The following is an 18831-nucleotide window of genomic DNA, read 5'->3' as shown; positions in this document are numbered from 1 at the left end:
AATTGTTTCTGCTACTCCCAAAAACACTTATTTTCTCCCAAAAGCTTAATCAAACACCTCACTTTTTTTAAAATAAACACTTATTGAAAAAATAAATACTTTTAGGAAAAATAAGCTTGACCAAACAGGCTATAAGTATGATTTTTCCAATTGAGACGATTAGAAGCTGACACGAAAGGACGGAATATCACTCTGATACCTAACTATTGAAAATTTGATACTTAAACCCTTATGGTTATACAAGTGCTACTCCCACCGTCTCAAATATAAAATGAGGTAAATTTGGATATTGATTCCTCATTATAAAAGGGGGGAAAACCACCTAAAAGGTACGGTTTTTTTTTTTTTTTTTTTGAAAAAAAAAAGGGTTAGTAGCATTTTTGATTTTTTAATTATTGATAAATTTTAATTTTGATCCTTGTGATATCTAGCTAAACACGTTTAACCTTCAATTAATTAAAATTTGCGCTTTTGATCCTTTTGCTTGTGAATATTAAAAAATTTACCATAATTATCAGTCATTCCACCACTTAATTACTCACGTGTTATGTTATATTTGTATTATTACTCTATATTTGATGGGAATATAGTCTTAAAAGTAGTTCAAATACAACATACTTTTATATAAAAGGACTAAAAACAATCATTTCGATTAATTGAAGATTAAACGTGACTTGTCAGATACTATAAGGACCAAAATCAAACTATACCTAAATTGACCAAAAATACTATTATCCCTCTCAAATATAAGGATGAGGTAAATTTGGACATTAATTCCTCATTATAAAGAAAAACCTATTAGGTTCTTTTTAAAACTATTCCTTTATTCCAAAATATTTGTCACGTTCACTTCTTCAAATATGCTTGCCAAGAAACGATTTCAATATCATAGTATCCCATGTTTCAAATTACAATATATTTGTATTTAATTTAGCATTCTTTACCTTTATATTTAATAAAATAATGTGAAATGAAGGTTATATATGTGTGTGAGCACGTACTTTTTGGAACTCCAAATTGAATTTGAAGGAAGAGAAGTTCTTGTCGGTAAAAAAAATTCTGCTAGCAATACCTATGTGTTTGAATGAACTCCACAATTTTTTTGCAAAAATATCCTGTATCAACTATATTTATAATAATATTGAAACCTATTTTTACTAGGAATTGAAAAACTATTCCTATATGGATTTGACTACAAATGCTATATATTAATTAAATAACTTAGCAAATAAAAATTAAAAAAATTATTATGTTTCCTAATCCAACTTTAAACTAGTCGTCAGCAATACTCTCACGTAATTCTAAGTTTTATATGCCTTTTATTTTTTGGAGCACTTATTTCCAATCAATTGTTGAGTTCAAACCTTGAAAATGAAAAATTGGGGGAGAGTTTCCTCCTTTAATGAGTCCTAAATATCGCAAATCTAAATTAATCAGGCATGTGGTTATTGGATATCGAATGGTGAATAGTTACGTAAAAAAAATACTCTTAGAGCCATTATTCACTCCTGACAATTTTAGAAAACAAATTTTTGACGCCTCAACTATTCTATCGGATATTTATTGCGTATCTTCCGACAATACAAATATTGTACAGTGGAGATTGAACACTTTGGTGAAACAACTTGTGAGGACAAGCTTGAATGTGGCAAGTCTGCACAATCCTAAGAAGATTAAACAATATCTTTAACATGAGAAACACAATTACGATAACATGAACAATATTTAAGCTTTTTTCAACAAAATGTCTGTAAATAGAGTGTAACACGATCATACTTCCTTCCTGGAGCTGTTAAAGGCTACAATAGAAGCCAAATGCTTATGTTCAACTAAATTGGATAATCAACTCTTTTGAAAAGATAGTTTTTATTTAATACTACTGGAATTGGGGTTAAGTAGGGTAGAAGCAGTCGCGGGGAGACCTTTTAGTAAAGGGTGTCATCTAAAATCGCTTAGCAAAATATTCTTATACATGTGCGTGTAAATATTCTTTTTTCCTCTAAAAACAACACATATATAAACAATGGAGTCGCATCCCTTGAAAATAATGCAAAGCATACCACTGTCGACTAAATTAGCTGAATAGTTTCAGGTAGTTCCAATTCTAGTCAGCAGCATCTCATAAATGCACATTAGACAACCAAGATTGTTTGTCCAACATTAATGTACTGTGCTTAACTATTACGAGCACATATTTAAAGTCTTTATTAGCTAAGTAATTAAAATGATCATCTTCCTAGTTAATTTTATATTTGCTATTTCGTGGATCCTCTTATATCAGAATGCAAAATATGATGTTTTCGCTTCAAATAATGCTCAGCTTTATCTTCAGAACATGGTTAAATTTGAGGTAATTTGTCGAATTTACATATTTCGGGATTTCAAGCTTGTCGCAAAAGGAACCATTCAAGAAAAGATGTTCTGTGGCACATTTATGGATCTTCAGGAATGAAAAAAATGAGATATATGCAGTAGGTGGCTTGTATGAATTACCATAAAACAGAGTGATTTTCATTTTTCACCGGGATGTGATTCTCCAAAATTGGCAACTAAGTGTCTGGCATGTAATTGTCACTTGCTACCAGATTTGGATAGGATGGTAATTCATACGAAAAAACAAAGTTCAGGTTAATACAAACATCCTATAGTAGCAGAAAGAACCAAATTTAGGGGGAAATTTTATGTATCAAATTTCAAATGATGAGATGTGTTGTACAGACCTAAATCGTGGCAGAGCTAACGACCTGCTCATCTTTTCCAGTACTATATTTAGTTTAGGACAGAACAGAAAAATTCATTTAGGGGGAACTGTTTGAACGTTTGTAACACGCGATCAAGCTTTAATATAATAGTTGCAGTAGAAGATTCTTTGTCTAAATTAGAAACTGAACACTAAATCTGGACAAATAGAATTTACATAAACTCTTATAAACATTAAACCAAAGAGGACTAAGAAGCAGCTCAAAATTTCTTGTTGCTTCAAAAAGATATTCTCTTAACCATTCACAAGCACAAAGGAAAAAAGAATGTAAACCTCCATTGATAAGCATGCAGTATGTACAGTTATTGTGCAAATAACTCACTTTAAGATTCAAGAATTGAACCTAACTAGTTAGTACTGTCCACTAAGTTAGCTGGAAACTGTTGAGGTAGTACCAATTCTTCATAGCAGCATATCTTGTAAATACGTCTTCGACAGCCAAAACTGTTGGTCCAACATTAATGTATTGTGATCCATCCTACTTGCAGCCAATCTCTCCTTCATAGTCGCATGATCTAACATGTCTTCCACAAGGTCAGAAATAAAGCTCAATTCTTCTGTTTCACAAAGTGTCTCTTGTTGTGTCTCATTCTTCTCAAACAGTGTGTCACCCGTATCAAACATTTCAGGCACATTAATTTCTGGCATCACATGTTCTTGATTTTGAGAAATATCAGTTAGCCGCAACAGACCATTCTCTTCACCAGCAGCCTCTTGAGTCTGCACCTGAGGTTCATTATATTCTACTATTGGTTGTTCAGAAAAATCGAAAGGAGTGGTCAGCTCATAGTCCGGATACATCAACACTGTGACACCCATATATTCAGCTACAGTATTCAATATTTCAGGCATAGTTTTTTCTGGTCCATTCGCAAAGTCAGGGATCACAGGTTGATGAATCTGAGAAAAACTAGTTTGCCTCAACAGACGATTAATCTCATCTCCAGGAGCCTCTTGAGTTTGCACTTGATTGTTCTTCATAGCAGAGTCTCCCCCAACAGTTATTAGTTCAACTAAGCTTGTACTCTTGGCCTCAAGTTCCAAATATGCAGTATAGTCTTCATTAGCAACAATAATACAACCCTCCTGTGTCTGGCTCTTGTCCAACACTGTGTCACCTGTATTTTCAGTCAATCTATCCTTTTCTTTAGGCAGATTAATTTCTGGCATCGCGTTCTCAAATTCTTGAATTTGAGAAGTAGTTGGCCCCAAAACACCGTTCTCTTCACCAGCAGCCTCTTGGATTTTCACCTCAAGATCATCAAATTCCATCAGTGGTTCTTCAGCAATATTGATAGGACTGATCATCTCACAGTCCTGATCCAATGTATCCATTATTTCAAGAACATTATTTTCTGGCATCGCGTTCTTTAAGTCAGCAATCTTTGATTCTTGAATTTGAGAAGTACTTAGCTCCAACGCACCATTCTCTTCACCAGTAGCAGATCCCATCATTGGTTCTTCAACAACATTGATAGGAGTGATCGCCTTATATTCATGATCCATCAACGGCTCAACAGAATTTACCCCTGAAGTCACCTCCGTATCCACCATTGGTTCGTCAACAAAATCAATACTTGTGAGATTGCTACTTTCAGTACCATTAGAAGAATTCTTTTTGGACAACTTTTTGATGGCACAGATAACATAATCTTTATACTCAGAATTCTCGAACTTTCTAAGAAGAGTATCACAGAACACATATTCCTTCATGAGCCACTTCCCATGAACATACTTAGTAGTCTCATAGCAATAACTCTTCATTCGTCCGATGATCAAAGGCTTTCTCTGATTACCATAACTCATAGTTACATTCTTTCCCTTATCTTGCTGCTTCCAAGTTCCAAGTTTTTCAGCCACAACTCTGCAAAAACTGTTCCCTTTCTTCTGCCTTGGTGTAATGAAATAGCGGTAAATACTAGTATCCTCATCATCTTGTCCTCCACAATGGCGACCATGGTTATAAGTCTTCCAAGGTTCTTGTTTGTAAACATCATGCTCAGTAATATAACCATCATCACACAATGGTTGTTTAGCAATAAACCTCAAAAGGAATGTGAGTAACTCTGAATCTGTTGGATGAAAACGATACCCTTCCTCAAGATTCTCTAACTCCATATCAGTATTAATTCTTTCTTGCATGTATATGAAGAAAGAACAGAAAGACAGAACCTTTTTTTTTTCAGAGATGAAAAAACAAGGGAAAAGACAAGTGTATTTAGTATGGTATGGGCGGCCGATATTAGAGTTAATTGAGAGATAAAATAGGGTTGTATACTTGTATTGTATGACTAAATATACTTTGATTTTATAGAACAAAAAGTTCAATTTTAGGGAACTTTTGTAAAACCCAAGTGTAATAAAAGTAGGAAGCGTGGGACAAATTTGGTACTGAGTAGGAAACTTACCCAAAGTAATTAAGAACTTAGGAAGCTTTTCTTCTTGGCGGTAGAAGAAATTGTTGATATTTTATGGCAAGAAAAAAAAAAAAAACGGTAACTGTTAATTTTTGGAAACTTCGTATTTAATGACCAAACAACGGAATCTATTTCTCAATTTAATTAATGTTGAAACCATGACTGGTCTTTCAATTTAAGGTATATAATATACTTATTTTCTTTTATCTTATCCGATATTCAGTAACTTTTTTAGGGCTCGAATAATTAGAATCCAGCCGGAAAGTTCCACTTTGGGGTTAAGTGCTCCCAACAAAGGCCACTTCATTTTACGTGCTCGAACTTCAGACCTCCGGTTTAGGATGGACAGGAGTTAGATCATGATTTGAAGTTTGTGGGTTGTTACAAGAAAATCAAGTTAAAATACGATAATAATTGAGTTCACGGCTAAAAATTTATACGCATTAAGAGAATTTCTAATATATGGCAGATTCAGGATTTTTCACTGAGAGAGTTCAAAATATAAGAAGGTAAACACACGAAAAAGTCAAAGGAGTCAACCCTTAAACTTGCTAGTAAATTTCATTTGTACACTCGAACTAGGGAGTGTTCAAATTGAACACCGAACACACAATAAAGTGTTACTCTTCGACACTTTCGGTTCAAATTTTTTAAATAACTTTTGTGCGTGTTCTCAAGTGTCCATACATAAATAAATAAACCGATTTCTCATCTTCTTTAATTATACACATCAATCTTATTTGCAATAGGAACATTCAGCATATTAACATGATTATTCCATCTTTTAAATTAAAAAACTCCTAAATGATTTTATTACCAAAAAAAATTAAAAAATTCCACATAATAATTTTAAGAGTATCATGGTAATAGTAAATGTATCCTAAGAATGTTACTTGTCACATGAAATTTGGAGGTGATCTCATCACCTCTTTATATATTTCTGTTTCTATTACTAGTTACATGAGGCCCGGCTCAACAGATAAAAATAATAATAATTTAATTAAAGAAGTATTCGTTATTATTAAAGTTTTCTAGTCACTTAGTTAGATAATTTTGAAACAAAAAACTATTTACGGGGAATACAGTCTGCCAGAAAAATTATTAAATACCCAAGGGACACAATCGACTTGACATTCTGTAAAATAACATGATTTAAATTATGTAAAATAATTACAACTCGATGAAATAGAAATATAGCATTTTTATCAATAGTTTTTGCATTAACATATAGAAATAGATTATTTATTTATTTATTAAGTTTTAATTTCACTTATAATATTTCACTAGATGGGATTAGCCCGTGCAAGCACGGGCCCAATGATATTCTCTTCATTTCAAAATAAGTGATGTTTTTACCTTTTCATTTTATTTAAAAATAAGTTGTGTTTTATGTACATTTTGTTTCAAAATAAGTGGTATTTCACATAATCAAGAAGGCATTAATGATGTTCTTCCAATTTGACACTCATTTAAAACTAAAGAGCTACATCTTTTTCGAGGTATTTAAGGGTAAGTTAGTAAAAATACATCTTACTTTTTAGGAATGAGTAATTTTGTAAAGGATGCAACCATGCTAAAAACACCACTTATTTTGAAATGGAGGGAATATCACGTGAGCACACATGAAGATCTTTTTGTTGGTAGATCAAAGTATTCACTTTCTCTTATTGCGTTGTTTTTCTAACGGTTTTATTGGATATTCCATTTTTTATTTTTAGAAATTTATGGATAACATGTATTACATTTTCTGATGTCAGCTTAATACAAAACTCCTTATTTCCCCAAACAAAAATTGATCGACTAAAATGTAATAAATAGATGCATTTAGTTGTTAAAATGTTGTATTTGTATAGAGTGCATTTAGTTTTTAAAATGTTATATTTGTACAGACTTCCCCCTTAATTATAAAGATATCATATGTAAAATATAATAAATTAGTGAATTGGTATGAGAAAGTGGATACCATTATAGTGTGCAATAATTCTTTAAACTAAAAATAAATGGGAATCTAAGATTAGTTAGAAGTAAATAAGCTAATAATATGGGATCCACGTCTCCATTTGTCTATGTGGGACCCAATGTAAATTTTATTGGAGAGTTGCAGGTGGGGGGAGTATGGGGTCCACGTCCAAGGGCACAATATTTACTTGGAAAATTTACAGCCCATAAACTACCTCTAAGACTTGTTTATTAGTAATAGCTATCTTTTTTTAAAATTATTTTTGATAGCTTAATTATTTATCAAATTACCATCTATAACTTATTTTTGTAACTGCATTGTATTTCCCTAAAAATAAGGTACCTCTCTCCCACTTACCCACAATTTTTTTTTAAAATATTTTTCTCTCACATCTTCAATTCACAACCGTATTTTACTCCCATTATTCTTCACCATAATTAGCACGATTTCTTCTTCTTCCTTATCAGTTACCCAATCTCTACAGGTAACTAATTTTCGTTACCCAATCTCTACAGGTAACTAATTTTCGTTGTGTTATTTGCTGTATTTCTCTTCAATTGTTCATTCAATTTTTTTTAATATATTTTCAGCCATTGTAAGAGTATCTTCAACAAGCTCTAACTCTCCATTTTAATGGCGGATATTGATACTCCAAGCAAAAATACACCAGTGGTAACAAGAAAAGCAGTGGAGGATCTCCAGCTAATGGTCGAAGCTCAGCCATAACAATTCGTTTGCTAAATCTCCATGGATAGGTCGAAATAAGAGGAAAACCCTTCTTATGTTTGCTAATCATGTGGTGTTGTTTATCGTATGAGTGATGAAGAATAGTATTGATTATAGCAATATGATATTGTAACATCATCTAGGAGCAAGAGAATAGGTTGTTGTTTTAGAAACACCATTGATGAGAGTTGTGGAGCTTCATGCCCACCAAGTGTTTGATAAAATATTTCAGTATATTTCAGTGTATTTCAGTGTATTAACAAACAGTATATCTAATTCTTCAGTATATTATTTCGCTGTATTTAAATGTATTTATCTTTTTTTTTTTAATAAGCAACCACTAAATGGCTTAGTGGCTTTTATTTATTACTATACTTTCTAAAATGAGTTCATTACAACCATTTCTGCTAGATAATCCCGATCCAGTTCATTTCTAAAATGGATCGGGATTAGCTCAACATTGACCTTCACTTGTGTTGTTGAGCTAATCCCGACCCATTTCTGCTAGTGATAGTCTTCTCCTTTATTGATTGTTTGAAATTTGTAGAATCCTCCTAAACATGTGTTCTAATCTGTGAAAAATTGAGCTTGCTGATCTTGTTTAAGTAGCATTTTCTTAGCCCGTGATTGACCCTATATTTTTGTCCCTCTAAGGTCTCACCAGAGACATGGTTAACAATCACAAAGAGTATATCTCTAGGCTGTACAATGAACTAAATAGACCAAGATTTTCACTCTACTTTTCCAGATTAGGTAAGACCCAATTAGAAACTCAAACTAGTAATAATAATGTGTTGAAACCTTACAGACAACAGTGAATGCTGTCCCTCAAGTATTGCAAACTCTTCAACAGAATGAGCCTTGGCCAATACCACACCTTGAAGGGTTTTCAATACCTGAGATTGAGTATCACACCTGTAGTCCATTGGGTCTGCTTCTCTTTGCATTTCTGATCCTCAAATTAGGAATTTGCATTTTTTCCATGTTGAGTATCTTCCTTCCTGCACTAGGTAACTAAGACAATATGTTAAACTTTGATGTACCTGCAAAATTAAAAGCAATGTTAGTTAAAAAAAATCCACCAAGTTGTTTCCCTCTCTGTAAACATGATGCATTATCACATTGAAAGTCCCCATCATTTTCTGAATCCTCTCCACCTCTATAATAATGCACCATGGTATCTGTCACACCAAGGAAGTTGTTTTACAAGGGGGACCTGTTACAATCAACTTATGCTATAGAGTACTTATGCTATAGAGAGGAGTACTTGATGCATTACGTTTTGTACATGGACTTAGAAGAATAAGTTAGTTGAGGGGTTAAATAACTATTTTACATTTTGCTGTTTAGTCCTTTAGTTATTGTGTAATTAGAGAGAGGGATAAGAGTTAGTTACGCCAACTCAGCTTCTTCATCATGAAGCTGAGCTATATACACTTTAAGGTGCATTTGCACTGACTATGCTTGATGTTCTATGCTAATTTCCCTTTACTGTTAAATTCTCTATTCCATATTTTCCTCTTCCAGTTCTGTTAGCTATCAGAGGGGTATATTTAAACTTTTTTTTATTAATATAGGGGTATATTTGACTCTTTTCCGAAAAGATAATTATTCTATCTTTCACTATATTGGGCCCGCGCTGACACAGGCAATTCACATCTAGTAGTAGACTAAAGGAATATTTAAATCTTATATCTACCTTAGCACAAACTCTTTATTATTTTATGCATCACTATACACACACACTCCCTTCTCTTCTATTTATTTCAATTTTTTTCAAGGTTTTTTTTTAATTAATTATTGATAATGATACTAGTAATGGTAGCAAAGCAGATTTTGTTTGAAGAAAGTTTTGACTATTAAAGATTGACAATAATGTCTAAGTATCAGTCGAAGCGGTGATATAATATGTTCTGAATAATGTAAATGACTTCCATCAGAAAGTGATCATGAAGACATATTTTCCCCTTTGGTGGAATTTTTTTACTTAAAAAGAATTTTCTCTGGTGATGAGGTGGACCTAAAATGATCACATTAAAGAAAAAATATTTCGGTAGATCTATAATCTCTTTGAATCTATGCAAACTTAGTGAAATTTTGGACAAATTAGAAGGAAAAGAATTCATATAGTGATGTGATTCTAGATGCAAGAACAATAAATAGAAACACATTCAAACAAGCAAGATAAAATACAAGAAATAGGAAGGAGGGAGAACAAATTTTAGAAGAAAAGAAAGGATAACCTAACAATCAAAATGCAATAATCATTAGATTTAATCCAAGGAAGAAGAGAAATTGAACTCATACAATGGATTGCTTACCCAAGTAATTAAGAGGGTTCAATTGGAGAGATAAGAGGGCTTTCCCCAATACTCACAATGGAGCCTAAAACCAAATGTTCATCCAAAAACTAACTAACTCAAATGTGAAAAACTTAAGTCTATTTATACTAGCCTTGCAAAAATAGCCTAATTACAAGAATGACCAAATTATAGAAAATAATCACTTGAGCATATTGATAGTCTTGAGGTCTTCTTGCCATGCTTTCTTTAAGTTATCTAAGCTCATAATGGTTGGCAGTATGCTCCAAAACCGTTGATGACCTCTTTGGTTGTAATCACTTTCCTCATAAATTCATTTAAGCATGTTATGGACTTTAAAAGCTTTTTTAATAAATCTTTCATGACACTTTAAGATCTTCGCGGATGATTGAAGACTTCCATGTCGAGGATAGCCCACACCCTCACTCTTCGTATCGACCTTGGTACCTCAATTTGCATCATATAGGTAATACTAATTAGTTGAAATCAATACTTAGCCATGTCGGTATAATTACTTTAGGTTAAATATTCACTAGGAGTCTCTTAGTCTTGTTAGGCATTTGTATGTCATTTAGAAAAGGTACAAAACTTTTAGTGTCACAAAGCCTAAATTATTGAATATTAGTAGATTGAAATGGGTCTTAATAGAGAAATTCGATAGTGGAAATTCATACAGTCAACCCCAACTAATTTAGGTTTGAGACGTCATAGTTATTGTATTACCTGATAAGTTGTAATTGTCATGTTAATGTAGAATTAAAGTATATATACTAAAGGGAATATATGCTTTTCCTTTTACCCCTCCCATTACCAAAAACACATATTCCCTTTTTAATTAAATGTGTGAATAATTTTTTTTTGTATTTTTTGTCTTAAATTTCATAAACTTAAATTGTATATGAAGTTTGACTTTGTTTATGTAATTTTAGTTGTCTTTTAGTATACACACATCAAGTATGCTCGGAGCTAAGTCCGTAAGTGCACACAAAAAGGGTGAAAGAATTTTCATATTTTGCCTTGTCCGACATAACTTATGTGGATACTATTATACATATGCCTAAACATAAACTATGTCTTGCGGAATTTAAATTATGCAGCGCTAAAAATGCTGAAGGGCCAAAAATTAAAGACCACGCTGAAATAGGGCCATTTGTGCGAATGACCCGAGTCAGCTGGGCTGGCCCATACCAAATTTGAGCCCAGGCCGATTCACTATATATAAGGGCCAGCTAAATACTCAACTGCTAAAATCACAAAAAATATCTGAAAGAGCAGTGATTCGATAAATACTGAATTCATGTAATTCTCTCATTCTCTTTGTTTTGCAACACCACTTGAATAATCAGCAGTTTATTCTGCAATTCATAAATTTGATGCGACTGTGAAGAATGATAACAGAGTTTGTTTTAATTGTTATGACGAATTTTTTGTTTTTTTCGAAGTTTAAAGGATTAATCTGTGATTTACTTAGTTTTGTTAATTCTGATTTTAACGTACTCGAAGTAGAATTATGAAGTAGTATTAAGTAACTCTATTTTCATGTTGTAATTTTGTTTGATAAAAACATAAAATGCATTTCAACTTGTACGTGATTGTTCCACTTACCTGTTATAGATGATCAAAAGTGGAATATTATTCCCACGTGTATCTCTGATAAATATGATCATTATTTATCTGTAAGGTTATGTCGATCATGTATACATAAACAGACCCTTAAACTTGGCCTTAGTTGTAAAGTATGCCCTTTAACTTTGGGTGTGCGCAAGTAAGCACTTCAACTTGTCTTTCACTTTGTCAGTTGAACACCCACCTCCAAAATTTATGTGTCATGTCAGTGCCACGTCAGCATTTGTGTTTACGTGTGCCTGATTGTGCACAAGCAAAGTTGGGGGGCATACTTGCCAATTTGTGTCATGTCAGTGCCACGTCAGCATTTGTATTTACGTGTTCAACTTTATACAAGTTGAGGTGCCTACTTGTGCACACCCAAAGTTTGGGGGCATACCTGCCAGCTGAGGCAAGTTCGAGGGCCTGTTTATCTTGACTAGCTTGTTCGTCTGAGTTCCTATCATACAGCTTAAAGTAATGAACTATGTTTAAACAGTGATATGCTGACTTTGGAAGCTTGATTAATATGAAGATGTGTTTTAAGCATTATTTGATGCGTCTATAAACTACATAAGTCACATTGTTAGATGGTTTTGATTTTTGTATTGTTGGACTGTTCATGTTGCTAATACTTGTATGAAGAAGTTTTTTCTTGCCAACAATATCTCAAGCATCGTGTGACCTTGAGTTGTAACTCTTCTTTCCATGTGATCACTGATTTTGTACATTTCTTAAATTAATATGTTAGAAACTTAAATTGCTTGAATGTCTTTGTTTGCTTATTCTTGTCTTTGAACGATTAACATGTACTTCCTTCATGTACCGGAGATTTTTATTTGTTTACTTGCTTTTTCCACATAAAACAATCTCTATACCAACTGTAAGTGATGTTTATGGAGCAGAAAACAGATTACAATTGAAACTTGTACTGCATGGAAATACTCATGGCGAAAGACCGACTCACTGATCTACCGGAGCTGATTCTACTCCACATCCTCTCTATGTTGCCGGACAGTAAACAAGTTGTGAGGACCAGTGCATTATCTAAACAATGGAGATTTCTTTGGAAGTCCGTTCCGGTATCACTTGATTTCCACTTCCCCAAGTATCCCTATGAATCTAAAATTAACAAAAAGAAAATTCTCGCTTTCGCAGCTTCCACCAATAGAGAGCTTCATTATTGGAGGTCTTGCGAGAAAATCCAAGCATTCAGGGTTTTCCCCTATATATACAAGGACTATCTTACTGAACATCTTGATTTTTGGGTACATTTTGCTACTAACGTTGCTAATGTTGAAGAGTTTACACTTCAATTTGACCAAAAAATTTATCCAGAGTTCGCATATCTGTTTCCTCAGTTTGCCTGTACGAATACGTCATTGAGGAAATTGGTTCTAGGTAACTGCCAGCTAAACCCTTCTGGTGGTAGTGTTAATTGGACTAGTCTAGTTTCTCTTTCGATTGGGTACCTTGCTTTGACGGAAGGTGTAATGGAAAATATATTATCAGGTTCCCCTAATTTGGAGTGCTTGGAACTAGATAAAGTTTGTGGCATTCGTCGTTTGGACATTAGCTCTCTCAAGCTGAGAAAATTGATCATAACAAACTACGAAACAGAAAGTGATGATGAACATATACATTGGCTCGAAATATTTGCCCCGTATATTCGACATTTGGAACTTTTGGGGTTGTGCTGTGATGAGATACGCTTGCAGCTGAGGAATGTGGCTTCACTTGTCACTGCGGTCCTTTCCTTAAATGTTGATTTTTTTGAAGTTGGAGATGAACAAGACAAACTGGACAAGGAGTGTAGATACTTGCAGGAACTTCTTCACAGCGTTGCCCATGTCAAGAATCTTGAATTGGGCCCGTGGTGTACTGAGGTTTATTCATACTCTTGGCTATCCAAATTTAGATTTTATTTTTCCGTTTTGCGACTTATTATTTAATCCCACAAGTTGGATCTGGGGAGGCTGGGGTTTACACAAACCTTACCCCTACCTTTGTGGGGGTTTTCCAAGTGTTTAAAAATCAATCCGTAGATTTCCGAACCGATCTTGAACTCTTTGGCGTGGCTTGTGGCAAAACACAGTCCTATAGTCGAAGCTGTTTTTACGAATTATTCAATTATTTTCATGTCATTTGTTAAGTATATTGCATTTCCTTGTTTTTGACATATTCTGGTTTGTATAAGTTCCTGTCCGTACTGGAGTTGAAAGGGCGGCTGTTTCCACAATCAAGCTGGCAATTTTTAAAACTTAACGCAGCCTTAGAACAGTTGGACTTCCCTGGAATTTGCAGCTTTCTGCAGAGTTCTTTAGATCTGGAGACATTGGTCATTGACTGGAATGACCACAAACCAAAAGTAAGTTTCCTTCCTTTAGAGCTTTATACTCATTAGTTCATGCTATTAATATCAAACAACTATTTGTGGAGACGAAGACGAGATATATAAATATATTTCTGATTGTAAGTACTTTAGGAAAAAAATCATTAACAGTTTGGTTGTTGTTCTTTTAATTTAAACCACCTTACTGGTTTATTTCATAGACAATGATAAAAGGTTACGAAGAGGGGACTTGGACGGCCTTACCTCTTCAAACAAGGGGTTAGAATTGAACTGGTTAAATCCTCAAGTAAAGAGAAGATTGAGAAGGTTCAATCTTTTGCAAAATTTTAGGAGTTAAGCCTCTAATGTGTAAGCAAAAATAGTGTTTCTGGATAGGAGGACTAATCTTTCGCAAAATTTATCACCTTTTTAATTTGTCTTCAACCAATTCCTTGGCTTTCTACCTAAAGGAGAATAACTGGTTAATATATCGGATTCTTTCCTGCAGGGCCTGTTGTCAAGGTACACAAATGAGGATGAACAGAGCAGGAGGTTTGGGGCACATAATGTTAACTGCTCATTGCTACATCTAAAGACCATCAAGTTCATTAACTTTTATGGACAACTAAGTGAAAGTAAGTTTGTACTACCATTGGTAAAATATTTGCTCAAGAATGCAACAGTGCTAAAGAAGTTTGTCCTTTCTGGCAAATTCAAAAGGTACTATGTGCCTCGGGATTATGTTAAGATGGAACAGGAGTTTCTAAGCATTCCAAGATCTTCTCCACATGCTTCAGTTGTCTTTTCTTATTGATGATCTTATGCCTCTCTTTTGTAGTGATCGCTGCATACTTAACAACCTGCATACTTAACAACCTTTTGTTTTATATTTGAAACTGGTTTGTAGTTGACAGAAAAGGTTCGGATTCTACTTATCAGTATCCAAGTAGTTTTTAGTAGTTCTTCATGTCTAAGCACAGTGTGTTTCTTCTCTGATTATCATGTAAGAATGCTTGCTCTAAGGTTGAATGTCATTTGCGAAAATAGTATTTCTATATTCATTACGACTCAATGGGCTTGTTTCTGTCGACATTTGTTTATTTCTTATTGGTGGAAATCTGAACTGTGGCCACTCAAGCACGGAGGCTGGGTATTGTCTATTGTGCCCTTGTTGTGGCTACTATACTGAGTTACTTGGTTACTATTCCTGTTGTGTGCTCTTGCTATTTTTCTTCCTAATCTTGTGCTAGCTACTAGTGTGATGATATAAATGGGTCCCCTATTCACTTCACTCACAACCCAGATTTCATTCTCTGTGAATATGCGTAGGGAAATATCCGCCGTTGCTTCTCATGTTACTGTGCCACGCGTGTTAATCTATGTTACTCGGACTCTTCAAAAATGGACACGGATGCGTGTCGGATCCTCCAAAAGTAGTGCATTTTTGAAGGATCCGACACGGGTGCGGCATCATTTTTGGAGAGTCCGAGCAACATAGGTGTTAATTGCCAAATTGTATTCACTGAGGGTGTGTTTGATATGGAGGAAAATATTTTCTAATCTTTCCATGTTTGGTTGGTCAAAATATTTGAAAAATATATTCTCTAGGAAAATAAGTTCCTTAAACGACATGATATGTTGTAATCTTTGCTACATGGATAGTGGAGATATATATAGTCGACCTCAACTAATTTGGTATTGAGACGTCGCAGCTATAGTATTGTGAAGCGACATGATAAGTTATAATTTTTGCTCATATTGAAATGTAGAATTTAAGTATGCTCCAGAAATTTAAAAAGTACAAGTCTAAGTTCATTTGTTTGACTCCCTAAAAACATTTTTAAGAAGCTAAGTATACTACTAGCCACTAAGTTAGTTGAAACTGTTGATGTAGTAGCGATTCTTGAGAGCTTGTAGACTGCCAAAATCATTGGTCCAACATTAGTGTAGTGTGATTCATCCTAATTGCAGCCAATCTATCCTCATAGTCGCATCATCTAACATGCCTCCCTCTTGAGTTTGCACCTGATTGTTCCTCATAGCAGAGTTGCCCCCAATAGTTAGTCGTTCAACCTTGGCTTAAAGTTCCAAATATGCAATATGGTCTTCATGAACACCAAATATACAACCTTCTTGCTGTGCTGTTGGTTGATATTGTATCTGGTTCTTGTCCGACAATGTGTCACCTGTATGTGTCACCTGATTGTTCTCAAATTCTTGAATTTGAGCAGTACTTAGCTCCAATGCACCATTCTCTTCACCAGCAGATTCCACCGTTGGCTTTTCAACAATATTGATAGGACTGATCGCCTTATATTCCTGATCCAACAACGGCTCTGTATCCACCTTCTTTTTTGTAGAATGACCCATAACAATAGGATTCAGATTGCTACTTTGAATACCGTTAGAAGGCTTTTTTTTGGACTTCTTTCTTAGGGCACAAATAACATTATCTTTAAACTCAAAATTTTTGAACTCTTTAAGAACAGTTTCAGAAAACTCATATTCCGTCATGAGCCACTTCCCGTCGTTCTGATCATCAGGACGGCACTTAGTACTTTCATAGCATAGACTATTCTTTCGTCCATTATTCAAACCCTTCATTACCACATCTTTTCCCTTATCTTGCTGCTTCCAAGTTCCAATATTTTTACGCACAGTCCTGCAAATTAATCTGCCATGTTTCTTCTTCGTTGGTGTAATGAAGTAGCGGTAAATGCTAGTGTCCCCATTATCTTGTCCTCCACAGTGGCGACCATGGCTATAAGTTTCCCAAGGTTCTTGTTTGTAAACATCATGCTCAGTAATAAAATCATTGTCGCACAATGGTTCTTTAGCAATAAACCTCAAAAGGAAGGTGAGTAACTCTGAATCCGTCGGACAAAATCCTTGTGCAAGTTCAACCAACTCCATGATATTATTGACACTTTCTTGCAGATGAAAGAACAAAAGAACAAACTTTTTCAAAGATGAAAAAAGCGAAAAGAGAAGTGTATAGTAAGTTTTTATCATAAAATAGGGCTTTATGACTTATGAGTATTTTTTTTATAGAACAAAAAGGTTGATGAAGGCTATTGGTCCATAAAGCCCAAGTAAATTCGACAAATTATAACTGAAATCCTTACCTTTGTAGGAAATCAAACTAGATACAACTTAGGAAACTTTTTTTAAAGGTTAATATTTGGAAACTTGTTACTATGTGATTTTGAAAGTAAAAAGGATTTCTCATACAAATACATGTCACCGCCGTTTCGACCGCTTCAAATACTTTTGTGCTAATTTTTATAAAGTCAAGGTATTCTTGAAAAATTAAAGTTTTATGTTAGAGAAAAAGATGGTGAGGTAGTTTTGGAATTGGCTATTGGATTGGATGCTCTTAATTCTTATATCTTGCCTTGAATGGTGCTTGGACCCAAGACATTGAAAAGGGTTTGATGGAGGATACTTTCTCATTTTGATTATTTAATCTCAATATTTTTAATCAGTATATTGTTATACCAAATTGGTGGTGGAATAAAAATTATACAAGAGATTCATGTATGAATTCATACTGATATTAGCTGTATCAGCAACCAAATTTTAAATCAAGTATCTTTAGAAGAATATGCTAACTCTTAAGTGGTGGGAAATTTAAAAATATAGTTTAAAACTAATTTGTAAATAATAAAATGGATTCAAATGTGAAATTAAATCTATTGTATTTAAGATATTTTCTGCATCCGAATATAGTTAATATTTGAGTTATTTTATATATGGAATAAGGTTTTTGCAACCATGCCCCTCAGGTTCACAAGAAGTGTCTCTTAGTCTTTTTATTTTGGTTCAAAATAAGTGCTCAATAACTAATTATTTTCTTCCGTTAAATTCTTTAATACGTCATAGGCTCATACATTTTCAGTAGCAAAAGGGAATCCAAGTTCTAGAATCAAGAGTACTACGTCGATCTAGAGTGAATATATTTATTTTTAACAAATGGATACACAATATTATTTATAATTCTCTAGTATTATAAATAATATATCTAGTTAACCCAAAAAAAAAAAAAACAAATGGATACACAATCTGAAAGTGCGGGGGAAGGGGGAGTGAATTGTAATTTTTTCTTTTATCAGTCGACTGTCTAAGTGTAGTAGTCGATTGTTACTTAAGTACTACATAAAAGAAATAACAGAAAAAATTTGTACTGGTTTGGATCCAATGTAGATCTTAGTCCAGTCTCTTAAGTTGCAAGGGTGTTCTCTGTAACTCTTTGTAAGTGTTTTGGTACATTGATTGTTAGAATGGAGCTCCTACTTCTACACTCAAACTCTTGTAATATTTTTGATACAATGCCTCACCAACTATAATAGTTTCTCCTCTCTTTTTCATTTACACAGTAAATCACTCAGAAATACAATGCTCATGAAATGTAGAGAAAATAACTTGAGAAGTTGAGACGAAAATATATTAGTCTTCGTCTGTTGAGCCTCCTTATATAGCCTTGAAAAGTAATCCTTAGGCTTTTTACACAGAGATGGCAACCCAAGAGAACTGATCCCTAAAAACAGGAATTACTTGATCCTACTTCCAAGAATAAGGTTAGAGCTTTCCGTGATAGTTGATTGCTTTCCATGTAGAAGTAGTTTGTAGCAATCAAATCCTTGACCTTGAATAGCTTGAAATCTTCAATTCCTTATCGGAGCCTTGCTTTGTACTTGTGTGATCTTGAT

At 33.9% G+C, this 18831-nt stretch overlaps 2 protein-coding genes across 5 annotated transcripts; one reads left to right on the top strand and one right to left on the bottom strand.

Moving 5' to 3' along the window:
• The first annotated feature begins 11428 nt into the window (after nt 1-11428).
• LOC132644394 (F-box/LRR-repeat protein At3g03360-like) lies at nt 11429-15181 on the top strand. Of its 4 annotated transcripts, none has more exons than XM_060360997.1 (4): nt 11429-11484; nt 12696-13676; nt 13988-14158; nt 14631-15181. In XM_060360997.1, exons 2-4 carry the CDS (start codon nt 12726-12728, stop codon nt 14934-14936), a joined length of 1428 nt encoding a protein of 475 aa, XP_060216980.1. In that variant the 5' UTR covers nt 11429-11484; nt 12696-12725; the 3' UTR covers nt 14937-15181. The 4 variants fall into 4 exon arrangements, with proteins under 4 accessions (XP_060216980.1, XP_060216986.1, XP_060216990.1 ...); XM_060361003.1 differs by having other exon boundaries at nt 11440-11484; nt 12703-13676; XM_060361007.1 differs by lacking the exon at nt 11429-11484 and having other exon boundaries at nt 11518-13191; nt 13303-13676.
• Nucleotides 15182-16201: 1020 nt separating this feature from the next.
• Nucleotides 16202-17035, bottom strand: LOC132616496 (NAC domain containing protein 52-like). Its single transcript, XM_060330929.1, has one exon. The coding sequence runs from the start codon at nt 17033-17035 to the stop codon at nt 16202-16204; it is 834 nt and encodes a 277-aa protein (XP_060186912.1).
• Between the last annotated feature and the right edge of the window lie 1796 nt (nt 17036-18831).

This window comes from Lycium barbarum, chromosome 1, assembly GCF_019175385.1.
Source record: "Lycium barbarum isolate Lr01 chromosome 1, ASM1917538v2, whole genome shotgun sequence".
In the NCBI taxonomy this organism is placed as follows: domain Eukaryota; kingdom Viridiplantae; phylum Streptophyta; class Magnoliopsida; order Solanales; family Solanaceae; genus Lycium; species Lycium barbarum.
Note: the sequence above shows the minus strand (reverse complement) of the source record. Positions and strands in the feature narration are given on the sequence as shown.

What these genes read in the sequence shown, in the direction of transcription:
- LOC132616496 (XM_060330929.1), bottom strand. Translation starts at nt 17,035, where the DNA reads ATGGAGTTGGTTGAACTTGCACAAGGATTTTGTCCGACGGATTCAGAG.
- LOC132644394 (XM_060360997.1), top strand. Translation starts at nt 12,726, where the DNA reads ATGGAAATACTCATGGCGAAAGACCGACTCACTGATCTACCGGAGCTG. An exon ending in TGGGCCCGTGGTGTACTGAG is followed by an intron (nt 13,677 to 13,987) that starts GTTTATTCATAC and finishes GGTTTGTATAAG; the next exon opens with TTCCTGTCCGTACTGGAGTT. An exon ending in GGAATGACCACAAACCAAAA is followed by an intron (nt 14,159 to 14,630) that starts GTAAGTTTCCTT and finishes TCTTTCCTGCAG; the next exon opens with GGCCTGTTGTCAAGGTACAC.